Source organism: Ceratotherium simum, chromosome 26 (assembly GCF_057802395.1).
Source record: "Ceratotherium simum simum isolate JZ-2026a chromosome 26, ASM5780239v1, whole genome shotgun sequence".
Classification (NCBI taxonomy): domain Eukaryota; kingdom Metazoa; phylum Chordata; class Mammalia; order Perissodactyla; family Rhinocerotidae; genus Ceratotherium; species Ceratotherium simum.
Window position 1 is genome coordinate 26,837,223 of NC_141925.1, and position 21,868 is coordinate 26,859,090.

At 38.7% G+C, this 21,868-nt stretch overlaps 1 protein-coding gene and 1 pseudogene across 3 annotated transcripts in view; both read left to right on the forward strand.

Annotated features, from left to right (window-relative positions):
* Nucleotides 1-21,666, forward strand: part of RABGEF1 (RAB guanine nucleotide exchange factor 1) — a 67,009-nt gene extending 45,343 nt beyond the window's left edge. For all 3 annotated transcript variants that reach the window (XM_014794598.2, XM_004439502.3, XM_087417402.1), the window contains exons 5-9: nt 11,462-11,543; nt 12,733-12,865; nt 14,122-14,213; nt 17,765-18,021; nt 21,058-21,666. In XM_014794598.2, the coding sequence (XP_014650084.1) occupies nt 11,462-11,543; nt 12,733-12,865; nt 14,122-14,213; nt 17,765-18,021; nt 21,058-21,456 (963 nt within the window). In that variant the 3' untranslated portion in view covers nt 21,457-21,666. The remainder of the gene's footprint in view (nt 1-11,461; nt 11,544-12,732; nt 12,866-14,121; nt 14,214-17,764; nt 18,022-21,057) is intronic.
* Nucleotides 694-7,758, forward strand: LOC147913642 (grpE protein homolog 1, mitochondrial pseudogene; annotated as a pseudogene).
* Nucleotides 21,667-21,868: the final 202 nt, after the last annotated feature.

Below are 21,868 nucleotides of genomic sequence, written 5' to 3' on the forward strand. Positions count from 1 at the left end.
TTTAGGGTTTTGTTCTATATTTTGATTTTTAAAATTCCTATCTTTGCTCAGATAGAGAAGGGAAAGCTAGAATTTAGACATTGAAAGAGACCTTAGCAACTCTCTGGTTTGGGTCCCTTTATTTTATAGATGGGGAAGTTGAGAGCCAGAGAGGATATGTAACTTTTCCAAGATTACACAGCTAGATTCTGCCAGTGTCAGAGCTATAATTTGTGACTTCCACGTATGTGTTTTTAACCTGTAATTTCCAACCCATAATTTCAATTGCAATAATTCATAAGTCTACCCATAAAGGGGCTCATTTTATAAATAGTGATTAATTTGTTTGTAACATTCTTCACTCATTGAACTCAGAATTGGCTCTAAAAGTCCTTTCTATGAAGTGAGGAAGTCTTAGAGAGAAAGGAAAAGGGAATTAGAAAAACATCAAGGTGATTAACTGCCTAGCTATATTCCAGCTGTGGTCAGAGATCACTAGGCTAATAAGCAATTGACTTCTGCCAAAATATTTTGTTAATATTGAATTCAGTTAGTAAAGGAGAAAAGAAGCTTGCTTTCTTGTTTTTTTTGATGTGCAATTACACTGAGAATAAGTAAGTAGCCCTCTTTTTTTTCCTCAAAGTATTTGTAAGCAAATAGTGACATTTAGAGTTAAAGCAAGAAAAATATCATTGAAGTTTTGAGTTAGAAGCAATGACAGACTTTTTCAATATGGAAAAATTCGGAGTTTGTGTGATATACAACTTTTATTTTTTATCAGAAATAAAAACTAAAGTGTAGTAGTTATGTATTCTTTAGCCCATATGAAATGTTTACAGGATATCTATACTATATTGGCATATATACTATAATACATATGGCAAATACACCTGTATAATACTATATTTTAGAAAACTGCTCAACTCAGATTTGTTCGTTTTTCTTTTGCTCAGAAGTTTAAATGTGCCATTGTTCTGTATTAATTTAGTAGATTTTAAATCAATACACTAAAGTAAAGAGGTAATTAACTGGTGCAGATAACACCATGCCTAACACCTGTTTTCTATGCATTACTAACTGATATCAGAGATCTGGATATGGCCTCAGATTCCTCCCGTTTTAAGAGCCATTGTGCAACCTATTTTCCTTTTCTACACTAGCACTAAGTGTTTCATGGTTAAGTGGCCAAGTCCCATGTACGTATGTTCAGCATCTAGCATGATGCCTGGCACATACCTTCATTTCATTGGTGACTATAAACATCCCTGAATCTGTGGCCACACTTATTGAAGCTCTTGCCTGGGGAAGCCCTTCTTGCCTTAGGCTGCAAATTAGAGTCCTTCCAAATAAATAAAACAGTTTTCATACCTGAACAAACCAACCTTACCTAACTAGCTTCAGATCACTTAATCATATAACTTTCTTGAGAGAATTTGAGTACAACTTGGGATAGCTCCTGTGAGGTAATGAAGTGTGTCATAGTGAGAATAACCAACTAAACTTTCTAGTTATCTTATTCTAATGACCTACTGAATATGAACATTAATTCTTATCTTTTTGAAACTGCCCCGTTGACATTGCCATTAACTCATAATTCTTCCCTCTGCGTCCCACAGTATTATTCTTCCCGAATTGGGAAGAGTTCTAGGTCTAGAACAATGTGCCATTCTTGCCCACATCTTTTTCCACTTCATTCCTTTTTTCTTCAGTCTTAGTGTATGCCAGTTGTGAGCAACCTTTTCCACATGTAGGTCAAGTCTAGAAAATTAAATATTTTCAGAATTGCATTAAAAATTTTTCAACCATTTTATCTTTATCAGGAAAGACTTTATCTGCACTGAGACTCTTTTTTTTTAATTTCCTCATCCCAAAAGGGTATTTCTTTTGGCTAAAATTTCATTCAGCACCTACATAATTCACACACACTGCAGTATTGCAATGTAATGCTTTACTGTGCAACAAGTATTGTTTGCTAAGACTCTTCTGAAGCTGGATTATTTTGCCGTTTTTTAGAAATTAATCTTATTAGCTACTTAATATTAAAATATGTAATGTCTTATGGTCCCTTTTCATATTCTTTTTTTTTTATAATTTTATTTATTTATTTTCCCCCAAAGCCCCAGTAGATAGTTGTATGTCATAGCTGCACATCCTTCTAGTTGCTGTATGTGGGACACAGCCTCAGCATGGCTGGAGAAGCAGTGCATCGGTGCGTGCCCGGGATCCGAACCCGGGCCACCAGTAGCAGAGCGCGCACACTTAACTGCTAAGCCACAGGGCCAGCCCCCTTTTCATATTCTTTAAGAGATATTTTACAAACAAGACAGGCAGCCAAATCATTAATACAAAATCCATTTATATTGAACATACAATTGTTATCAGCTACTTTTCTCTTCTTAGAAATCACTATAGCAAGAATTTAAATTTTATTGAGAAAATGGCTGGGGGTAGAAGGGGGGCAGTATACGTAGAAGAAGCTAAGAAGAATTTACAAGGTTTAGTTTTTTAAACTGCTTGTCATTACAAAATAACTAGAATTTAAGAATCCCACAGTGAGGGCTGGCCCTGTGGCCTAGTGGTTAAGTTCGGCACACTCCACATTGGCTGCCGAGGTTTGGTTCCTGGGCGTGGACCTACACCACTCGTTAGCCATGCTGTGGCGGCGACCCACATACAAAATAGAGGGAAGATTGGCACAATGTTAGCTCAGGGCGAATCTTCCTCAAGCAAAAAGAGAAAGATTGGCAACAGATGTTAGCTCAGGGCGAATCTTCCTCAGCAAAAAAAAAAAACCAAAAAAATAAACGAATCTCTCTGTAAGAACCAAACTTCAAATAGGTCTAAGAGTGGCCACAGATTCAGGGATTTATATGGTCACCAATGAAATGAAGGATGTATAGATTTCTTTTGTCATTTGGACAGAGCTTTATGTGCCCAGGGTAATTTTAAAGCATCATATAGACCCAACTAGATGTTAACCTTTCCCATCATAACTAGAAAACCATATTTTCTAACTTAATGAGATTCCTGACTTGGTGAAGAATTTTTTTCCACAAATTTATTAATGTGAAAACATTTTCAAAACAGACAGACTGCAGTTAAATCAAAGTAAATAAGACTCCTAGAGAAACTCTTTTGCTGCCCAAACTATTTAAATCTGCCCTTGCTAGTATTGAGAAATCCCTTAGATATATTTCCTTCTATTCTGAAAGTGTAACCTGCCCTATTTTTAAAAGTGTAGCCTGCCGGTGGTGCAAGCAGTTAAGTGCGCGTGCTCTGCTGCGGCGGCCCGGGGTTCACCAGTTTGGATCCCGGGTGCGCACCAACGCACTGCTTGGCAAGCCATGCTGTGGCGGCGTCCCATATAAAGTGGAGGAAGATGGCACAGATGTTAGCCCAGGGCCAGTCTTCCTCAGCAAAAAAAGAGAAGGATTGGCAGTTGTTAGCACAGGGCTGATCTCCTCACAAAAAAAAAAAAAAAAAAGTGTAGCCTCTGTAACCCTCTACTTCCTCAAAATACAGAACCTTTAATTTATTAGATATTGCATTAAAGCTTTTTAATAAATGAATTTTCTGAGTTTCTCAATGCAGTTGTTTTTTTTTTGGTGAGGACGATTAGCCCTGAGCTAACATCTGTTGCTGATCCTCCTCTTTTTTGCTGAAGAAGGTTGGCCCTGGGCTAACATCTGTGCCCATCTTCCTCTATTTTGTATATGGGATGCCACCACAGCATGGCTTGATAAGTGGTGCATAGGTCCACGTCAGGGATCTGACCTATTAACCCCAGACTGCGGGAGCAGAGCGCGTGAACTTAACCACTATACCCCGGGGCTGGCCCCCTCAATGCAGTTTTTAAAACAAGATTCCTTTATTAGCAGCTGTTCAAATATACTCTTTTTCCTTACTAAGGAAGCAGTCAAGGACAACATAAGACCTTTGCTACTTTCATTGTTCTTTTCCCAGCCATTCATTCTGTTAAAATCTGTTATTGATTATATTATGTAAACTTAAAATTTTCCTGATAATAATTTTCCTGAAAAACTGTTTTTCTAAACCTGAACGAAGAGAAAAAAATATTATATATGCTATATAGTTTAAAACAAAACTATATCTTCATTTACCTTCTCTTCCCCAGAATAAATAGAAAGATAGGTGTCCCTCCTATACCTTAAAATGACTTCACTATTCTAAAACATGTGTGTATACAAGGAGTAGTTGCCCTGCTATGTAATTACTGCTAGGAGAGCAGAAATACATATCCAAAACAAAGAAACTTTAATCAACAAAATAGACTTTAATTATGGTAAGAAAATTTGGGGGTGGAGAGGAAGTAACCCAGGACCCAATTTTAAAATTAGAAGCAGCAAAGATGAGAAGTGAGGCAACAAGACAATAAGAAAACATCTGAGCTGATGGAATCTACACATCATAAGAAACAAAAGTAGATGAAAGATTGAGTTGATAACTATGTTGAAAGTGATGAATGAATAAGAATAATCAAGAACGTGTCCTAGAAGAATACAGTGATACGTGAGGGAAAACTTAAAACATTATTGACGGGCAGCCATGGTGGCTCAGTGAGCGAGGCCGGCACAGTGCAGTCTCCCAGCTTTGGCATTTTCTCTCAGGACCTCTCCTGTTGTGCACTGCTACGAACAAATGAACAGTGGCCAGAATGGAAGAGGACACGAGTCAAAATGGAGCAGAAGAGAGAGACTCCCACGACAGAGAAGAAACTCAGGGACGAGAACGTCAAGTTAGAAGAGCAACTAAAAGAGACTGGAAAAATAAAAGCGAGGTTTGGCGGATACTGAGAACTTGTGGCAGAGGAGCCAAAAATGGTGGAGGTGGCAAAATTATATTTTAGGTATTTAGGGCTTTTGCAAAGACTTGTTAGAGGTTGCAGACATTTTGAAGAAGGCAACACGATGTTCCAAAAAGTTCCAAAAGTTTCCAACATGTTCCAAAAGAGGAAATTAAAGACGATAACCCTACCTGAAGAACCTCTATGAGGGCATCATAATGACTGAAGTCCACATTCAGAAGGTGTTCGTGAAACACAGCCTACCCAAGTTGAGCCAGTTATGGTTCAAACTGAGCCAAATTTAATTCTTATAGGTGTGAGACGTTGTTCCACATGCTGGTTGAAGGGAAAGAGCCAGGCACAGTGGTGCTAGTTAACAAGTTGGGGTATAGACTGCACAGGCACACCCCAAGACCCACCCTGGTGGGTGTCGTGAGAGAAATTTAGCTGCCTCTTGAAGAGCTTTCTTTTTGTAACTAGCTGCTATAACTCTTGGAAGGCTGGTTCACTCTTCTCATCTGTGAATACTCTTGACCTTTTCCCAAACATTGTTGGAAAGCTCAAGTAACCAGTGGCTAAACACACAACTACACAGTTGCATTAATGAAATCTAATTTGGGAGTCTGTTCATTGATTTTTAGAACTACATGTTTAGTAGTTTCACATACTTACAGAAGAAGCCAACAGGACACCACTGGACCTCTATCATGCATAACACTATATCTGCTCAAACTCTGATGACATCAAAGTATTTTAAATGAATATGATGTCTTCGGGAATTCTGCTGTTTGACTACCTGGCTGCACCCCACTGCACTGTATTTTTTTCTGCATCTCACTGTAGCATGCAAGTTACTAGAATACTTAGCCCACTACACACTTCCTTCAGTGAAGGGAAGGCAAGAGTTTAAACATTTTTCTTGCTAAAAAAATTTTATGATGACCTTTGTGAAGAACATAAGTGAGTTTATTTGTAATTAGTAACTATCCAGCTGCTAAAAATGATCAACTACTGGCTTTTCCTTAGAGATGTGAAATGAACATAAGTACCTTAACAGTTCTCACCACGTTTATTTTGCCAGTAATTGAATTTGACAAAAATCAATTACTTTTGCCCTGTTTTGTTCCTCTAAATGTAGAAATGTTTAAATCTATATTCAAATAGCTACTAATGACTTCCTGGTATCTTCCCTGGTGAGATGGACTATCTCAAAATATGAGGACTGCATGCTTGCTATACTTTAAATATTAGTGTTTACTTTTTTAATTTTATTGAAGAAGATTAAAACCCTAATATGTTTATTTTCCTAAAAAAATTATTGAAGGCAGCAGAAACTGGCAATACAGAAAATATGGACATAAAAGCTAAAACCTTAATGAATCAAACAGTTAACTATAGTACAAAGGAAACTTAATGAACCTGGAAAATAGATCATGGAGGTCCGGTTTCTAAAGATAGGAGTTCCACATGAAATACACAGAAAACATAATTTAAAAAATAGTCGAATAAAGATTTTTAAAACGGGGGGTGGAAAAAAAAAAGACTTTAGCCAGACAATGAAGAAAGTATACAGAGAACCTCTCAGTATTAATATTCAAAGGAATACACCCACTTGTCAAACTTTTAAACTACAAAGAAAAATTTTTTAAGAAAAAAATAACTTTACACAGACATAGGAAACATGATTCCAGGCAATGGTTAGAGAATACTTAAGGAAAAGAGTTCATTTACACTGCTAGACTCTGTTTTTTCTTAGAAAACTATGAAAAAACTTTTGGAATTTTGTAGAACCTAAAAGAACTTACCAACACAAACCTGCTATCATTTAGCTCCTTTGGCAAGAACTGTGAAGGATCTGAGATTTACCCTATTTTCAGGTTAATAAGTTAGCCTGCCATAGTTTCATGGATACTGGCAGAAGACATGAATCTTCTGGGTCAGAAAAAAAGGCCAGTTTCTTAACAGCAGTAGCAGTAGCCAGAGTGTTATCAGCATTTGCGCCAGTTTCCTGAGTATCAATTCCCACAGAGCAATGCAGAAAAGACTAGGTAATACCTGTGCATGCAATGAGTTACATTAGAGGAGAGGATCTTTTATAATGCGCCCTGAGCTTGCCTGACCTTTGCCCCAGAGGGATACCCTATTATATTGGACAGTAAAGAATTTACCCTTTACACTTGAGGGAGGCGCTGTCTGTCTTCCAAGTCTGTTTGCTATACAGCTATCCTTGAAAAGAGTGCAGAACAAAGGCAGTCAGTGCCTCTTCTCACAAGATTTGTAGAAATATAAGAGATCCATGTAGAATTGTCTCCCAGCATCTTTACAGTATTACAAAGGGAGGAAAAATAATAAATGTCCACAGTCATTCCTTCTTCCGTTCCACTACTATGGAGCACTAGTCCTATGCCTAGCTCTGTTGTAGGCACTGAGGATATGGTGGAGAACAGTGCCCTCATGGAGCTGACATTTTAGTGGAGGAAATAGACAACAAACCAATTTATAATTGAACATAGTGGTAAGTCCTACAAAGAATCTAAAGCAAGATAAGAGGACAGAGTGGCAGGGGAGTTGTATTTTACATTATGAAATAAACACTGATGATGTGTAAATCTGTGCAGTATAAATAGAAATACAAAGAATTTTCTGAATTGTAACATAAATTACAGTGATTTTGTGGAGCTGGGGAAGGAATAGGTGATCCATTGCCACCAGTAAAACAGTCCATTTAGGTTTTTAAAAGGAGGTTCAGTGTTTCTAGTTAGAAGTGAGTATTAATAATAATCATAAGAATGAATGTAGTTTGTTCTAAGTTAAGAGTTAAGATTTGGTGCGAATCTTGGTAACCATGTCTAAGCTACCTAAGAAAATAAAAAGAATAGATAATCCATTGCAGAAAGTCTATAATTAAAAGAATAACAAGTAAAATTATAGCTTCATAAAGGAAAATTAAAATATTACCATTAAAATGTTAAGTAAGGTCCTCCATATTAAAAATAAAATTAGATTTATAGGTTTAATAGTAAAAAAAAAAACTCCTGTCATAAATTTCATACTGATAGTTCATCTTTTGTTTATTTAAACCCATTCTGCTTATTGGAAGAATTTGAGATTTACAAAATGATTTAAAATAAGAATAAGAGGACAAAGGGATAATTTGATGATATTTAGAATTTATAAACATGTCCTTATGGACATGTTCTGCATGTAGCTGCTGCTTATGACTACCCACATGAAAATCCAAGCATAATATTAAGACCAGACCTGAAAATTGTCCATGGATATGTTTGTCTGGTGATCTAATTTAGTACAAAGATGAAGCTTAGAGAATTTACAGTATAAATTTTTTTGATCAATTCAGAGATTAGGACTAGATAGGAAACACAAGATCAAAGTCTTATTAGGAATTGGCGCTCAAGAAAGGAAAGCCTTGTATTTGACTTACTGAGCCTGGTCATATAGAGACCCACCCTACCTCCTCATAGAGGAGCAACAAGAGTATGGTGAGTAGGATCAGGACTCTTGTCATAGATTAGCTATGAATCTACTTGTGTTCACACCACAGAGCGTGAAGGAGACAGCCTTTCTCATGAGCATCACTAGAAATCTCTCATGACTACCATCTCATGCAGATATTTCATATGAAACAGCAATACTTGCTGCTGCTACTGCCTTACCTGTTTAGAGATGATCGTTAAAGATAGATGGAATAAGAGAGAAGTGAGAGATTTACTATATACCCCATAACACTTTGTCCTTCTGGCTTATAATTATCATAGAATATTATAAATATTTATTTGCATGTAGTCTTCCCATTTAAGCTGAATGCCCTCTGAGCATTTATTAATCTTTTTATATTATTGTCTGGTAGAGTAGCTGACAATTCTACTAATCATGTGAAGTGTTTTTAGAATGGATAGAAATATAATTTTCAGGAAATTTGGGAAAAATAATCTTATCAGGAAAATCCAAAGGAAAACAGAATACTAATAGAGGTATAAATTGAGCAACATGGTGAGATAAATCCACAAAATTCAGTTACAAAATGACATACCAGTGGTAAAAAGCTAAAAAGCCTAGCACATTTTTTAAACATAGCATTTTTTAAAAACAATAGAGTAAATAACGTTAAATATTAATCGCAGTCTAATATAGAAAGTTAGAGATTCATTCAAAGAATTAAAAGACTTTTGAGGATTATATCTTGGATCTAGCTGAGGAAAATAAAAAGATAAATTTACAAATACTTTGCAGATCCACATGAACACTTAAAATATCATTTAGATACATTGTTTATTCTAGAAAAACAAGGAGGCAGGTATACCACATAATCTTTTTGAGTGGTGGGAGAAATAAGGATTTGGGAGGAGAGGTTTCTAAATCTAGCGGACTTCAAAATATACTCTAAAACGAAAGTTTTCACAAGTGGATGTGATTTTGATAAAAATATATATATATAACAGTGAAATAAACAAGGGATTCTAGACATAGATTTAGTTTCTCAGGAGCAAATTATATGATAACTGGAAAACAAAGGGAAACCGGGCTTCTTTTTACTAATTGCTGCTGAAAAAGACGGGGAAGTTTGTGTAACAGATTATTTAAGGTCTGTGTTTCATACTGTGCACCTGATATTCCAGCCAAATAAACAGCTAAACATGAAAAAACTTAGAAGAAAGTAGATTAGGATATTTATTTCACCTGTGGAGAGGAGCTAACATTGAACTGTTGAAGAATTGTTCTTAATGATCTGGTAAAAGGTTTAATGGTATTAACTTTTTAAACATCTGTGCAATGAAAAATTAAAGTCAGGTAAAATGGAAGGAAACGGTGGGCAATTGTGGTGAATATAAATAAAAGCTTAACATTACAAAATGTATAAAGTTTACTAAGGGTAGTACCTAGTTCTTACTAGACGAGGAATCAATTTCAATTCAACCAAATGGCTCTTATGTAAATAACTAATTAAGACAGTAATGAGTTGCAGTCTGTGTGGTCACAGAGTGTTGTAAGTGCTGTGAGGTGACTACAAGATTATTTTGACTAAGGGAATGAAGAACAACTTGTTAAAGGAGGTAAGATGTGAACTGAGTCTTAAAGGAGATGCTATGGGGACTTCCTTGGACAGCTGTTGGAGGGTTGGAGAGGAGTAAAGCTAATCTGGCTAGAGACAATAATTTCAGTGTTAGAGAGATGGGAAAACTAAAAGCAGATACTTAGAACAATAGGTAACCTGACAGAGTAAGTGGGAAGCAGGATGGACTATTTGGGCTGAGTGTGCTCTTCAGTATCCATCTGATGGACAGTCATTGGAGGTTTGAGGCCCAGTGTGATCAGATCATAATCTAAGATGATCAGTTGGACTGTGGTGTGTAAGATGGATGGAAAAGTGAGGAAGATCAAAGGTGGGGGGAGCAGCTAAACTCCAGGTGAGAGGTAACAAGGGCCCAAACCAAGAAAGGATCAACAGGAGAGACATTGTAAAGGCAGAGAGGCAAGGTGTGGTCACTGCCCCTGACCCCAAGGCATCTTTTCTGAACTAAGCCAGAACGTCAGGGTCTGTATGCTTCACTGGGGTTCTGTGAGCCAGTGGTGTTTGTTGTCATTGGCCTGTGCAGAGGCAGTCTATGAGAAACAGTCCTATGGAATTTGTCCTGGACTATATTCATGCCCTTCTACAGTGACAGCTTTACGAGAATGCTTGGGAGAAATTTCTGATTTTGGTGTCAGAATTTCACCTGAAGAATTAATTTGCTTTTATATTTTGGACACTCAGTTATGCAACTCTTTTCATCTTAGTGATGATTGCTAGAAAGTTTGGTTAGAGACAAATTTATGGGCTGACTCTTGACTAACTTCCATATCTTCAAGGAGTACATTTTTGTGTTCTCATTCCTGCCTCTACTTTCTTTTTCTCTCCATGTTTTGTTTTTCTTTTTTATCACCTTCTAGTTTATTGTGCTGAACTGTGTTTTTCTTTTATATAGACTTCAAATATTCTTTGGAAGAAAGTAGGAAATAAATATATGTAATTACACCTATAAAATCAGTAAAACCAAATAAAAATTATAAAGCCCAGCCTTGTAGGGGCCGTGGAGAAATAAGCACGTATGCATGGCTAATGACTGTACAGTGGGGTTTCTGAGGATCGTACCTAGCAATAGATTCTTAGAGGTACTTAGAGCTACGGTCTAAGTGGTTCATACTTATTACTGTTAATGTTACTTTTGAAAATATATCACAAAGAACCCAAAAGAAACAGTCTTCACACAACTGTTTCTAGCTGCAATACATAATAGTGAGACAAGGGAAGGAACTCAAATGCACAGTGGAGGAGGATGGTTAAATAAACCAGTTAATATAATGGAATGTTAGAAAGCCATCAAAAATAGTTAAGTAGATTAGATAAATAGAAATGTACATAAATGTGTAAATTATGAAAATATGCATTATACCCATGTAGGAATATGTATATACAGAAAAAGAAAATAAGAGGTCATGGGATGTTGTAAATAATATTAATGGATAGGTTTTTCTCCCCTGCAGAGTAAATATAGTTTATAAGTACTTTCGAGATTAGTACCAATTTAAGGAGTGGGTTTTGGAAACTTTGTGAAATTTAGAGCTTTACTCATGGTCTTTCTTCAGCTACCAAGCAGCCTCTTTGTCTCTTTGTTTCAGGATTTAAGCATTGAGGAGCAGTCAGAGTGTACTCAGGATTTTTATCAGAATGTGGCTGAAAAAATGCAGACTCGTGGAAAAGGTAATACTTTGTTAGCCAGCCATTGAGGGATTGCTGGTGGTTGCACAGGCCTGACTGCTGAGTCTCTTAGTAGTTCCTCTCCTTCCCTGAGGCCTGGCTGGTTTGCCCACTCTGTCCTGTAACTACTACACTGACATGCTGGTAGCTAGTCTGATACTTAACAGTGCCTTTGAATACCACCATGTATATCGTTCCAAGATCATCAGAGCAGTTGGATAATTTATTGAGCAATGTTTAATAACTTCATTGGGGGAGGGGCAGAGTCAATTAAAATCCCTTGGGAGGGTTCTAAATGAAACCCCCATCTTGAAATTACCATCTTAGTGAGTCATTGTTCGTGATTATATATTCCTCACATGGGTTGGTGCCGGAAAAAAAATTGAGAACCACTGCCTTAGCGCTTTAGGTTTTTAGGGATTCTTGAAATTGATTTCCATTGATGTTGGATTTTAGTATGTACTTAGCATACATGTATATCTGAGAAATCTGCCCCATATATATATACCTCAGAGAGATCTCTAAGGTTTTATAATAAACCACAGAAAAATGAAAGGGCGAGTTTTGCCAGCATTCATCAGTCTTGGGAATTTCAAGTCCTTTTCTAATTGTAGCAATAGGGAGCGACCCATGCTGAGGTCTTTCCACTTGGCCAGCTGTATATACCTGTTAGGTCCTGCCAAAACAGCTTAAGTTAGAAGTGGGGATTCTGTAAAAGGCAGTCCCAAAAGTTGAGGTACTTTTTAAAAGAATATTTTTTTATTTTTTATTTATTTATTTTTTTGTGAGGAAGATCAGCCCTGTGCTAACATCTGCCAATCCTCTTTTTTTTTTTTTTTCGGCTGAGGAAGACTGGCCCTGGGCTAACATCCGTGCCCATCTTCCTCCACTTTATATGGGACACCGCCACAGCATGGCTTGCCAAGCAGTGCGTCAGTGCGCGCCTGGGATCCGAACCAGCGAATCCCGGGCCGCCACAGCGGAGCGCGCGCACTTAACCACTTGTGCCACCGGGCCGGCCCCCAAAAGAGTATTTTTTTAATGTAACATCTTATACTTTTGGTTCTGGGTGTGTTAAATGTCTTTCTAGTAAATTAGTCTTCTGCCATGTAGAAAGTACTATGAAAAACATACTCTTAATTTTAAATGTCCATCCTTCTCTTGAGCTTTTGTATCTATTTGGATATTTCAGTGCCTCCAGAAAGAGTTGAGAAGATAATGGATCAGATTGAAAAGTACATCATGACTCGTCTCTATAAATATGTGTTCTGTCCAGAAACTACTGATGATGAGAAGAAAGATCTTGCTATTCAAAAGAGGATCAGGTAGTTGATTGTTTTGCTTTGTCTTGTTGTATTTACTACTACTATTGGAAGAACACATTGTGGGAAAACAAGGGCACTTGAGTTTCAAACCTTGAGAGGAAGTAGTGGTGGTAAGGTACCTGCCACCCTTAGCAGATAAGCTTCTTTGTGGTGTCAGAAAGAAAAGGAATATGGTAAATTGACAGAAAGAAAGGGCTCAAGTCACTATCTTGCTTATCTAGCTGACTCCAAGTAGCTTTAGATAAGAACCATGTTTGGTATTTGAGATTGTTTCGGATCTCCAAAATTTCCAAGGAGCAGGAGGAAATTGCATTATTTTTCTCGTTTCATTATACTATCTTGTCAGACAGGAGGCTGTGACTATCCATATCAAGGCAATGGGTATCATTTTTCCTCATTACTACCAGGGGTGCTCATTATTCAACCATTCCTTCAATCGCATCTTTCCACTAGCACTGGCTTGATAACACTTTGCAAAGCACCCAGTCTTCCATAGCCAGTAGAGTGAGCCCCAGTGCTCTGCATTTCAGTGGCAGCAAAACGCTTTCGAAACAGGCCATCTAAATGTGGGAACAGGGCCAAGACTGAGTGTGATGAGCTGTTTCTGGAATGAAGTGTTCCTAGGAATCCCAAATGGGGTTCCCAGACAACAGGGCTGGTGATTGGTAGACCTGTACTTGATGGTGTTACCCCAGAAGTGAGGAGTGGATGTTGGGAAGATGGAAAATAGGCTTTGGACTGAGAAGCAAGGTGAGAGCATTAGTCAGGCAAGTGGGGAAGCTCAGCAGCAGAGTCTCTGGAGTGAAGTTATGATGTGACCAGGAAACTCAATGATACTGGCTGAGGTGACACGTGCTCGTTGGCCTCTTACACAGGCTCTGGTGTGCCTTGGAAGTTGAGGTCAGCCTAAAAGGACATTAATGGTGGTGAACAGCGAGGACAGGGAGCAACAGATTCTTCTCAAATCTTCATTCTCAAATATCAAGTGTTCAGTCTTAGTATAATCTCATTTCAACTGGTAAAATTGTCTTCTGCTTTTCTTTTAATAAATGTAGAAGAGAAGCCTCATTTTAGGATTCTGGTTACTTCGGCACATCAGCTGAGCTCCTAATGTGTGCAGGGGTGATGTGCTTGGGCCTAGGATTGCCTGATTAGTCAGTGGTGCCCCATATTTTCCCTTAACTGAAGGAAATGACAAGGTAAATGACTACAGTCCATTCTTGGAACTCTTTTTTACTGTCTTTCTCTCTTTGTAGAGCCCTGCACTGGGTTACACCTCAGATGCTTTGTGTCCCTGTTAATGAAGAAATTCCAGAAGTGTCTGATATGGTGGTGAAAGCAATTACAGGTTGGTGAAATGGAGAGTTTTTATATTTGGATCTTTTTCCCTTGAAGTTCACATTTTGCTTTATAAATCCATACTTATTTCAGTGAGCAAAAAGATGGTAAAGTATTTCTAAAATGCAGACTGCCAAAGATATATTGGAATGTGATAAAAGTGATTTGCAAGAGTGTTAGTTTTATGAATTTGAAGCATTCAGATTAGCAGGTCAGCTAATTTTCTCCTTCACTTTCCATGACCAGGGTCTCTTATTTCTTGGTCATTGAACTAAACTAAGGTCAGATACAGCTAGGGCAAATTTCTTAAAACTCAGTTGCATTTATGTATTCAAAATAATTTTAGAGGGAGGGAGGGAATTGGTGAGGCAAGGTAATCCCCAGGCTAAAGTTACATATTAAAATGATGCCTCTAATTGGTTGTTAATCAGAGATGTGCTTTGAATTATTTTTCTGGTTTGTTCAAGAAGTAAATAAAGTGCTCTAGATTGATGTGGCTCTGCCATTCTGGACAGGTCCAGGGACCTAATGAGGTTTCTGTTTCTTATTCATAGGAATATCAGCAGAAGTGCAACACAAAAGTTAAAAAAAAAAACAAAAAACAAAACAACCTCCTAATGGAGAAGACATCCAACCTTGGCCAACTTCTCCTTAATTAAGGAGAGGAGTTGGAAAGACTTGCTCATTTAGAAATTGTTAATGAAATTCTCCTGGGAAGCAAAGTGGGTCAGCTGATGTTAGCATTGTTGGAGGCAGGCCAGTAAGTAGGCTCCTTTGGTTATAAGAACCACAGACTTGCTCAAGTTGTAGGAAGAAATGGAAGTTTGCTTAAGATGTTATCAGGGTTGGAAGGGAGTCAGGACTCGCAGAGAAACTTAACTTCAAGCCGCCTTTAGGGACTGGGTCATCTGCTGTTAACATGGCTCTTTCTCAGGTTCTGCTTCTCCTTGTATATCTTTGCGTTTCAACTCCTGTTATTAAATGAATTATTCTCTGTAATTCCCTGTGTAGAGACTGATTGGCCCAGCTAAATACTGTCCTCTTTGTTGTTCAAACTTTCTGCTAGGCCATGTCAGTAGTCCCAAGAATTGATTCCTTTGGGTCAAGGACCACCTCTGCTCCTAACTTTTGCTCAGAGAACATTGTAAGAGATTGAAGGTGAGAGCCTCTCAAAGCCTGGATATGGACCCTGTACTTGCATTTTTTCCAAAGACTCTTACTAGAAAGTTCAAAACCAACTGGTTTATGTTGAAAGTACTCCATAGGAATTTATGTTGAGGTCTCTTTTCTGAAAAGCCACAGGACAGACCTTGTAAAACCAGAAAGTACAAGTGCCAGACCATTGTTTACTTAAAAATAGAACTAAGAAAGTGGATTTCAATACATCAACAGTTTGTTAATAGAATTTGAGAGGTGAAACTTTTCTCTCAAGGCATCCAAGATGGAGTATCAAGAGATCTTTTGATAATAATAATTCAGCCACAAGATTTTAAAAACCTTCTTACTCTTTCTCATCTTAGCTCCCATGTCTTGCCAATCCAAGTGCAGACACATTCTGCCTCTGAGAGGACCAAAGATTATATGACCACTTTCTTCCTAATCTAAAATTGTCAGCCTAAGAGAGGACAGTCTATAACAATGGTCTTAAATATGGAGAGATCGGTTAAATTTCTCCAAATCATCCCATGTGCTACTGAACAGCACTATCGGTTTTGTTAATACACTGAATGAGGCATTTTCCTTTTCAATTGACACCTGTCGTCTAGTGAGTAGAGGCCAGGCATGCTACCAAACATCCTGTGGTGCGCAGGACAGTCCCCTATAACAAAGAGTTATCCAGCCCAAAATGTCAGTAGTGCCCAGGTGGAGAAACCACGACCTAGAAGTACGGCCTACTTTGTTGCCCGTTAAAGATAAGTCTAGACATCAGCTGAGAGTGCCCACACTCAACCCTATCTTTCCTACTGATTACAAGGAAAAGCCCTGGACAGAAGACACAAAGCAATTATCTGAGGACTGAAAAGTAAATAATAGCAGGCAGATTGGGGGCGGGGTGGGGATCATTACTAGAAGAATGGGGAGTTTCTATTTTGTTTGCTTTTTCCTCCCATATCTCCTCGTGTGGACTTCAGGGTAGCACAAGTCATGGAACAGCACACCAGGGTAGGGGGTTTTATTCTTTAAGTTTTAAAGATGGCTACTATTTCACAAATCTGGTGAGTATTTGATTTCTTGGTGTTATGGAGAAGAACCATGAAAAAGAACCATGGTCATGTGTTCTATAAATGTTCTGTGGCATGTACCACCATCCTGCCTAAATCTGAAACTTTTATTCCTGCTAGTGGCAGGAAATTGCTGTCAAATTAAGCTGTCTCAGCTATTCTCTTTCACAGTGTTCCAGGGTACCAGCAGATACATACATCCAAAGGCACACTCCCTCCCTCCTCTTGTGTGGTTCTAGCTGTGCCGACAGTTTGTGCCTAACTATTCCTCACCACCTCCTCGTCTTTGTGACAAGGGGGCGTTTATAAGAGCCCACCAATTGGACTTAATGTTTGTTAAAGGCAGTGAAATAATTTTTTTCTCAAGAAATACAATATTGTTTGTCAGATTAAATTTATACCCTTGCTTTATTCCCTATGCTCACCAGCAGGTTATAAGAGTCATAAAGGTGCTGTAGATGTTCACAGCTCGTGGAGATTTACATGCCGTGAGGATTGGCCACTCTGGAGCTCCATGTGATGGATTTCAGCAGCTGTATTTTGATACCCAATACAAAGATGCTTTGTATAGTAGCCACATTTCTAAAAAGCAGTATGCAAATTGAGGCTTTCTAAACTGAGTTTTACAATGTATTAAGAGGAACAGGGCAGGCCCCATGGCTTAGAGGTTAAGTGCGTGCACTCCGCTGCTGGCAGCCCGGGTTCAGATCCCGGGCGCGCACTGACGCACCGCTTGTCAGGCCGTGCTGAGGCCGTGTCCCACATACAGCAACTAGAAGGTTGTGCAGCTATGACATACAACTATCTACTGGGGCTTTGGGGGAAAAAATAAATAAATAAATAAATAAATAAATAAATAAAATAATCTAACATCTTTAAAAAAAAAGAGGAACAGAAGCAGTAAAACGACTCTTCTTATTTCTCCATTGAGCTCAGTAGCAGTTTACCATCATGATTAAGAGAAAGGGCTTTAGAGTCAGATAGACTTGGTTTCAAATCCCCTGTCTGTCACTTGCTGTCTGTATAGTCTTGGGCAAATATCAAACTTCTCTGAACCTCAGTTCTCTTAATAATTAGTGTCCACTGCATAATCTAAGGATGAAAAAAATATATACTTGGAAAGCATACTGTGTAGTGCCTGGCTCATGGTCATGTGTTCTATAAATGTAGGCTAGTATGTACTCTTTTTGCAGTCTAAGTTTTGCATACCCTAAGTTAACTGGTGGAGAAAGGGTTAGCAGGTGAACCTCTGTAACTTAATAGATAAAAAATGATTATCCTAATGTTTCTTTTATGTAACTGTTTTCTCACTGGAAGCAGTGTCTTTTCTGCCTTATAGATATCATTGAAATGGATTCAAAGCGTGTGCCTCGAGATAAGTTGGCCTGCATCACCAAGTGCAGCAAGCACATCTTCAATGCCATCAAGATCACCAAGAATGAGCCAGCTTCAGCTGACGACTTCTTACCCACTCTCATCTACATTGTCTTGAAGGGCAACCCCCCACGCCTTCAGTCCAATATCCAGTATATCACCCGCTTCTGCAACCCAAGCCGCTTGATGACTGGGGAGGATGGCTACTATTTCACAAATCTGGTAAGTATTTGATTTCTTGGTGTTATGGAGAAGAACCATGAAGTTCTTTATTTTAGGGATGTGACCAGTCACTCACAGGCCTGTGACAGATTAATGCTCCTGAGTTGAGGAGTCAGCATAGCTGAGGATGCTTGCTTGGTGTCACAGAGCACATGTGACCAGGCTGTGCAGGCACCCTACCTCCCAATACTTGACCAGACACTATGGTGCCCTTATAGGAAACATGACAGCCACGTTGAGGGGTCTCTGCTGCTGTTGGCCATTACTCCCTGGGGTCCCGGTATAAGAGCCTTCACTTAGTTGGGTTGTTTCAGTCATGAATAAGTCAGATCTTGGATTTTGATTCCTTTGTTAGAAGACTTAAGATTCATTTTTTGTTTATTTCTACAAGTTACCTCTTAGAACTAATACTCAGTATTTTAAGAAGGGGTCAGTTTAGAGAATGTGAAATGATTTTCAACTATTGTTTTGTTACAGTGCAAATTGTTTCTAGGCAAGACAGTATTCAAGTATGTACATCTAAGTTATATGGCTGAATACGTCTTTTACTGACTGCTAAACTTCTGCTTGTTTGCTTTAGACTAGATTTACTGTCAAGCTAATGAATCTGAGCCTCAAGACACCTTATGTGCTTTGTTTCCTGTCCTGGAAATTGTACAGGGTAATAGGTAGGGAGAGGAAGCCAGGTTACATAAGGAAGCATTTCTGGTAAATTGTCTAAAAAGTACTTGAATCTCCAAGTCTCCAGGAATTTGTTGTGATGTATTTTTACATCCTAAATATGTATTCACTTTCGTACCTAAATTTGTATTTATCTTTTTTTTCTTTTAAGTGGGTTCACAAAAGTGTATAAGCTTCGGGTCCCTCAAAACCTGGACCTGCCCCTGTTACTCTTCACCCTCAGCCATTGTGTTCAGCTGCTCGTGACTGTAGTTGCCAGCATCTGGGGAGTGTCGTTTGCAGGTTGAGGGACTTGGGAATGCTCTTTTTCAAAATGGTGCTTCCTCCATCATTTGCAGTGTTTTTCATCCTTCCAGACACATGGTTGTTTAACCTATATTCCACAAAAAAGTTGAAGTGGCCGAAGTACTCATATTCCTTAACATAAGTGAAACATGCACTTGACTGCTAGAAAAGAGCCTTTTGGATGAAGTTCTTTATCCAGAGAGTATCAGACAGTCTGGAAATCGCTGAGAAGTGTGGAGGTGGAGACATGGCCGGTAGAGGAGAAGTGGCGCAGGAGCAGGAGGTGTTGGAGGGTAGCCCTCGTTGTCAACAGTGAAGGCTGCTGGGTCCTCTGTGCTCTGCAGCTTCCCAGCACCTTGACTTGCAGCCTTAACTATGTTCGCGTCTTCTTTCTTCATCCTCTTCTTGCCTGACTCAGCGTCTGGCTTCTCCTCCCCCTGCTCCAACGAAACTGCTCTGGCAAAAGTAAAAAATCTGCCAGTTGCCAAATCCCATGGGAACTCTCAGTCTTCATCGTACTTCACTTCTTTAACACTCTTTTGAGGACTCCTTTGTTCAGGAACTTCTTAAGTCCCTTGGCTTCCACAATCCACTCCTTCTTCCTTGTCTTTTTGTAGGCTTTGTGTCCCCTACTTCCTCTTGAGTTGTGTTACTCCCCAGGGCTCTGTCCTCAATGCATCTCTCTCCCTAGACTGTCTCCTCTGGTCACAGCTCTGCTGGTCACCTCTACAGCAATGACCCACAGGTTTGTGTCACCTCTTTCGACCTGACACTGAGCTCCACTTCCAGCTATTCATTGTGCCTCAAATTTAATTTGTTCAAAACTGAAACTGCTTCCCTATCAAATGTTTTTTTCTTTTCCAATATACACGATTTCCATTAGTGGCAATACTGTATATCCCTTCACCTAAGCCGGAAATGATAGAATCGTCTTAGATTCCTCCATTCTCCAGGTAACAGGGCTGCAGTGATTCCACACACACAGCGTGAGCCTGTGTGGAAGGGTCAGATAGGCACCTTCTCACCAGATGAGTCGGTTGTAATAGATTTGCTAAGTATTCCTTAAAGAGATTATTCTCTTTTTTATGACTAAGAATGTAGGATCCTGTGAATAAGTTTCTCAGAAGAAATTCTGAGAGCTGCCTATCACTGAGCATTTGCCCTAGCATTTCTTTACTAATAATTGCTACCATTATTCATTGTTTACTACAGACCTATGAGCTAAGCATGTTACGTGTGTTATGTTGTTTAATTATCACAATAAATCTGGGTGATATTTCCCCCATTTTACAGATGTGGAAACCTCAGAGAGCTTAGGTTACTTTCCTAGAGTCACACAACTCTTGGCTGTCAAGTGACAGAAGTGACATTTAACTCTTCTTGCCTGACTCAGCGTTGTCTGATTTCAAAGGTTGTTCTTTTAACTATTTGGTGTTAAAATATCTCTTTGAGGACCAGAGGTCTGTGTGCCATACCAGTACCAGTACACGCCCAGTGGCTGGCCTTGCCCTGGGTGTGCGTTGTGAGTCTGGCAAGACCTCAAAAGGGAATGACTTTCTTGGGCATGTCCCCCAGACACTTGGCCCTGGAGCTCCAGGACACAACAGTGATTCCTCTGCCCTGCAACATGGCAGGGAAGCAGAGAGCCTTCAACTTCAAGGAATTATTTGGTTTTTATCCATGGGAAGCTCTGTAGTAGCCAGTGTGGAACAAACACTGAAGGTGCTCCTAGTTATTTCACTCTGTACAAGACCCTAGGACCTTCGAATAACCCAAGGAGAGGACTGAATTTCTGACAGTCAGACTCATGGGAGTTGGCAATTAGATTTAATTTTTTTTTTTTAAAGGAAGAAATGTATTATTTCCGATGGGAGTGTAAAGGAAACATGATTGGTTCTGAGTTGGTAATTTTTGAAGCTGAAGTCCATGGAGGTTCATTAGTCTATTTTGTCTACTTTTCATTCTGTTACAAATTATCCATAATAAAAGGATTTTTAAAAATCTATTTGAATATTTTTATGTAACATTCCTCATATGACCATAATAAATAACATGCTCTTCTCTTTGTAGTGCTGTGCTGTGGCTTTCATTGAGAAATTGGATGCTCAATCTCTGAATTTAAGTCAGGAAGATTTTGACCGATACATGTCTGGCCAGACTTCTCCCAGGAAGCAAGAGTCTGAGAATTGGTCTCCTGATGCTTGCTTAGGTGTTAAGCAAATGTATAAGAACTTGGATCTCCTGTCTCAATTGAACGAACGACAGGAAAGGATTATGAATGAAGCCAAGAAACTTGAAAAAGATCTAATAGATTGGACGGATGGAATTGCAAAAGAGGTTCAAGACATTGTTGAGAAATATCCACTTGAAATTAAGCCCCCAAATCAGTCTTTAGCAGCTATTGACTCTGAAAATGTTGAAAATGATAAACTTCCTCCGCCATTACAACCTCAAGTTTACGCAGGATGATAAAAATTTACGTGGATAGTATTTATTTGAGCCTAAGTTGTAGCTAGCCCTTACTACCGTCCACTGATTGGGATCTAGAATATAAGTTAATTGCTTATAAATGTTAGAGTGTTTTTATAAAGGTACAGTTTGTGGGGATTGTTTTATTTGTTTTGTTTTGTTTTTCCTGGCAAGGGAAGCTTAGTAAATAATAAAGTACTATTTATTTGAGTTACTGAAATAGATTCATTCACAACTTGTGTGAAAATTTTGTCTCAGTCTATTTTTTCTCCTTGATTTTCCTATGTGGTTCCTCCGTGACATTGACTGTGGTTTGGATTTGGGTAAATAATTGCCTTTTAAAGGATAAAACAAATGAATGCTACAAAATGTATGTTTAAGAAAATTCAATGGTACCACTATTCTGCAGTTT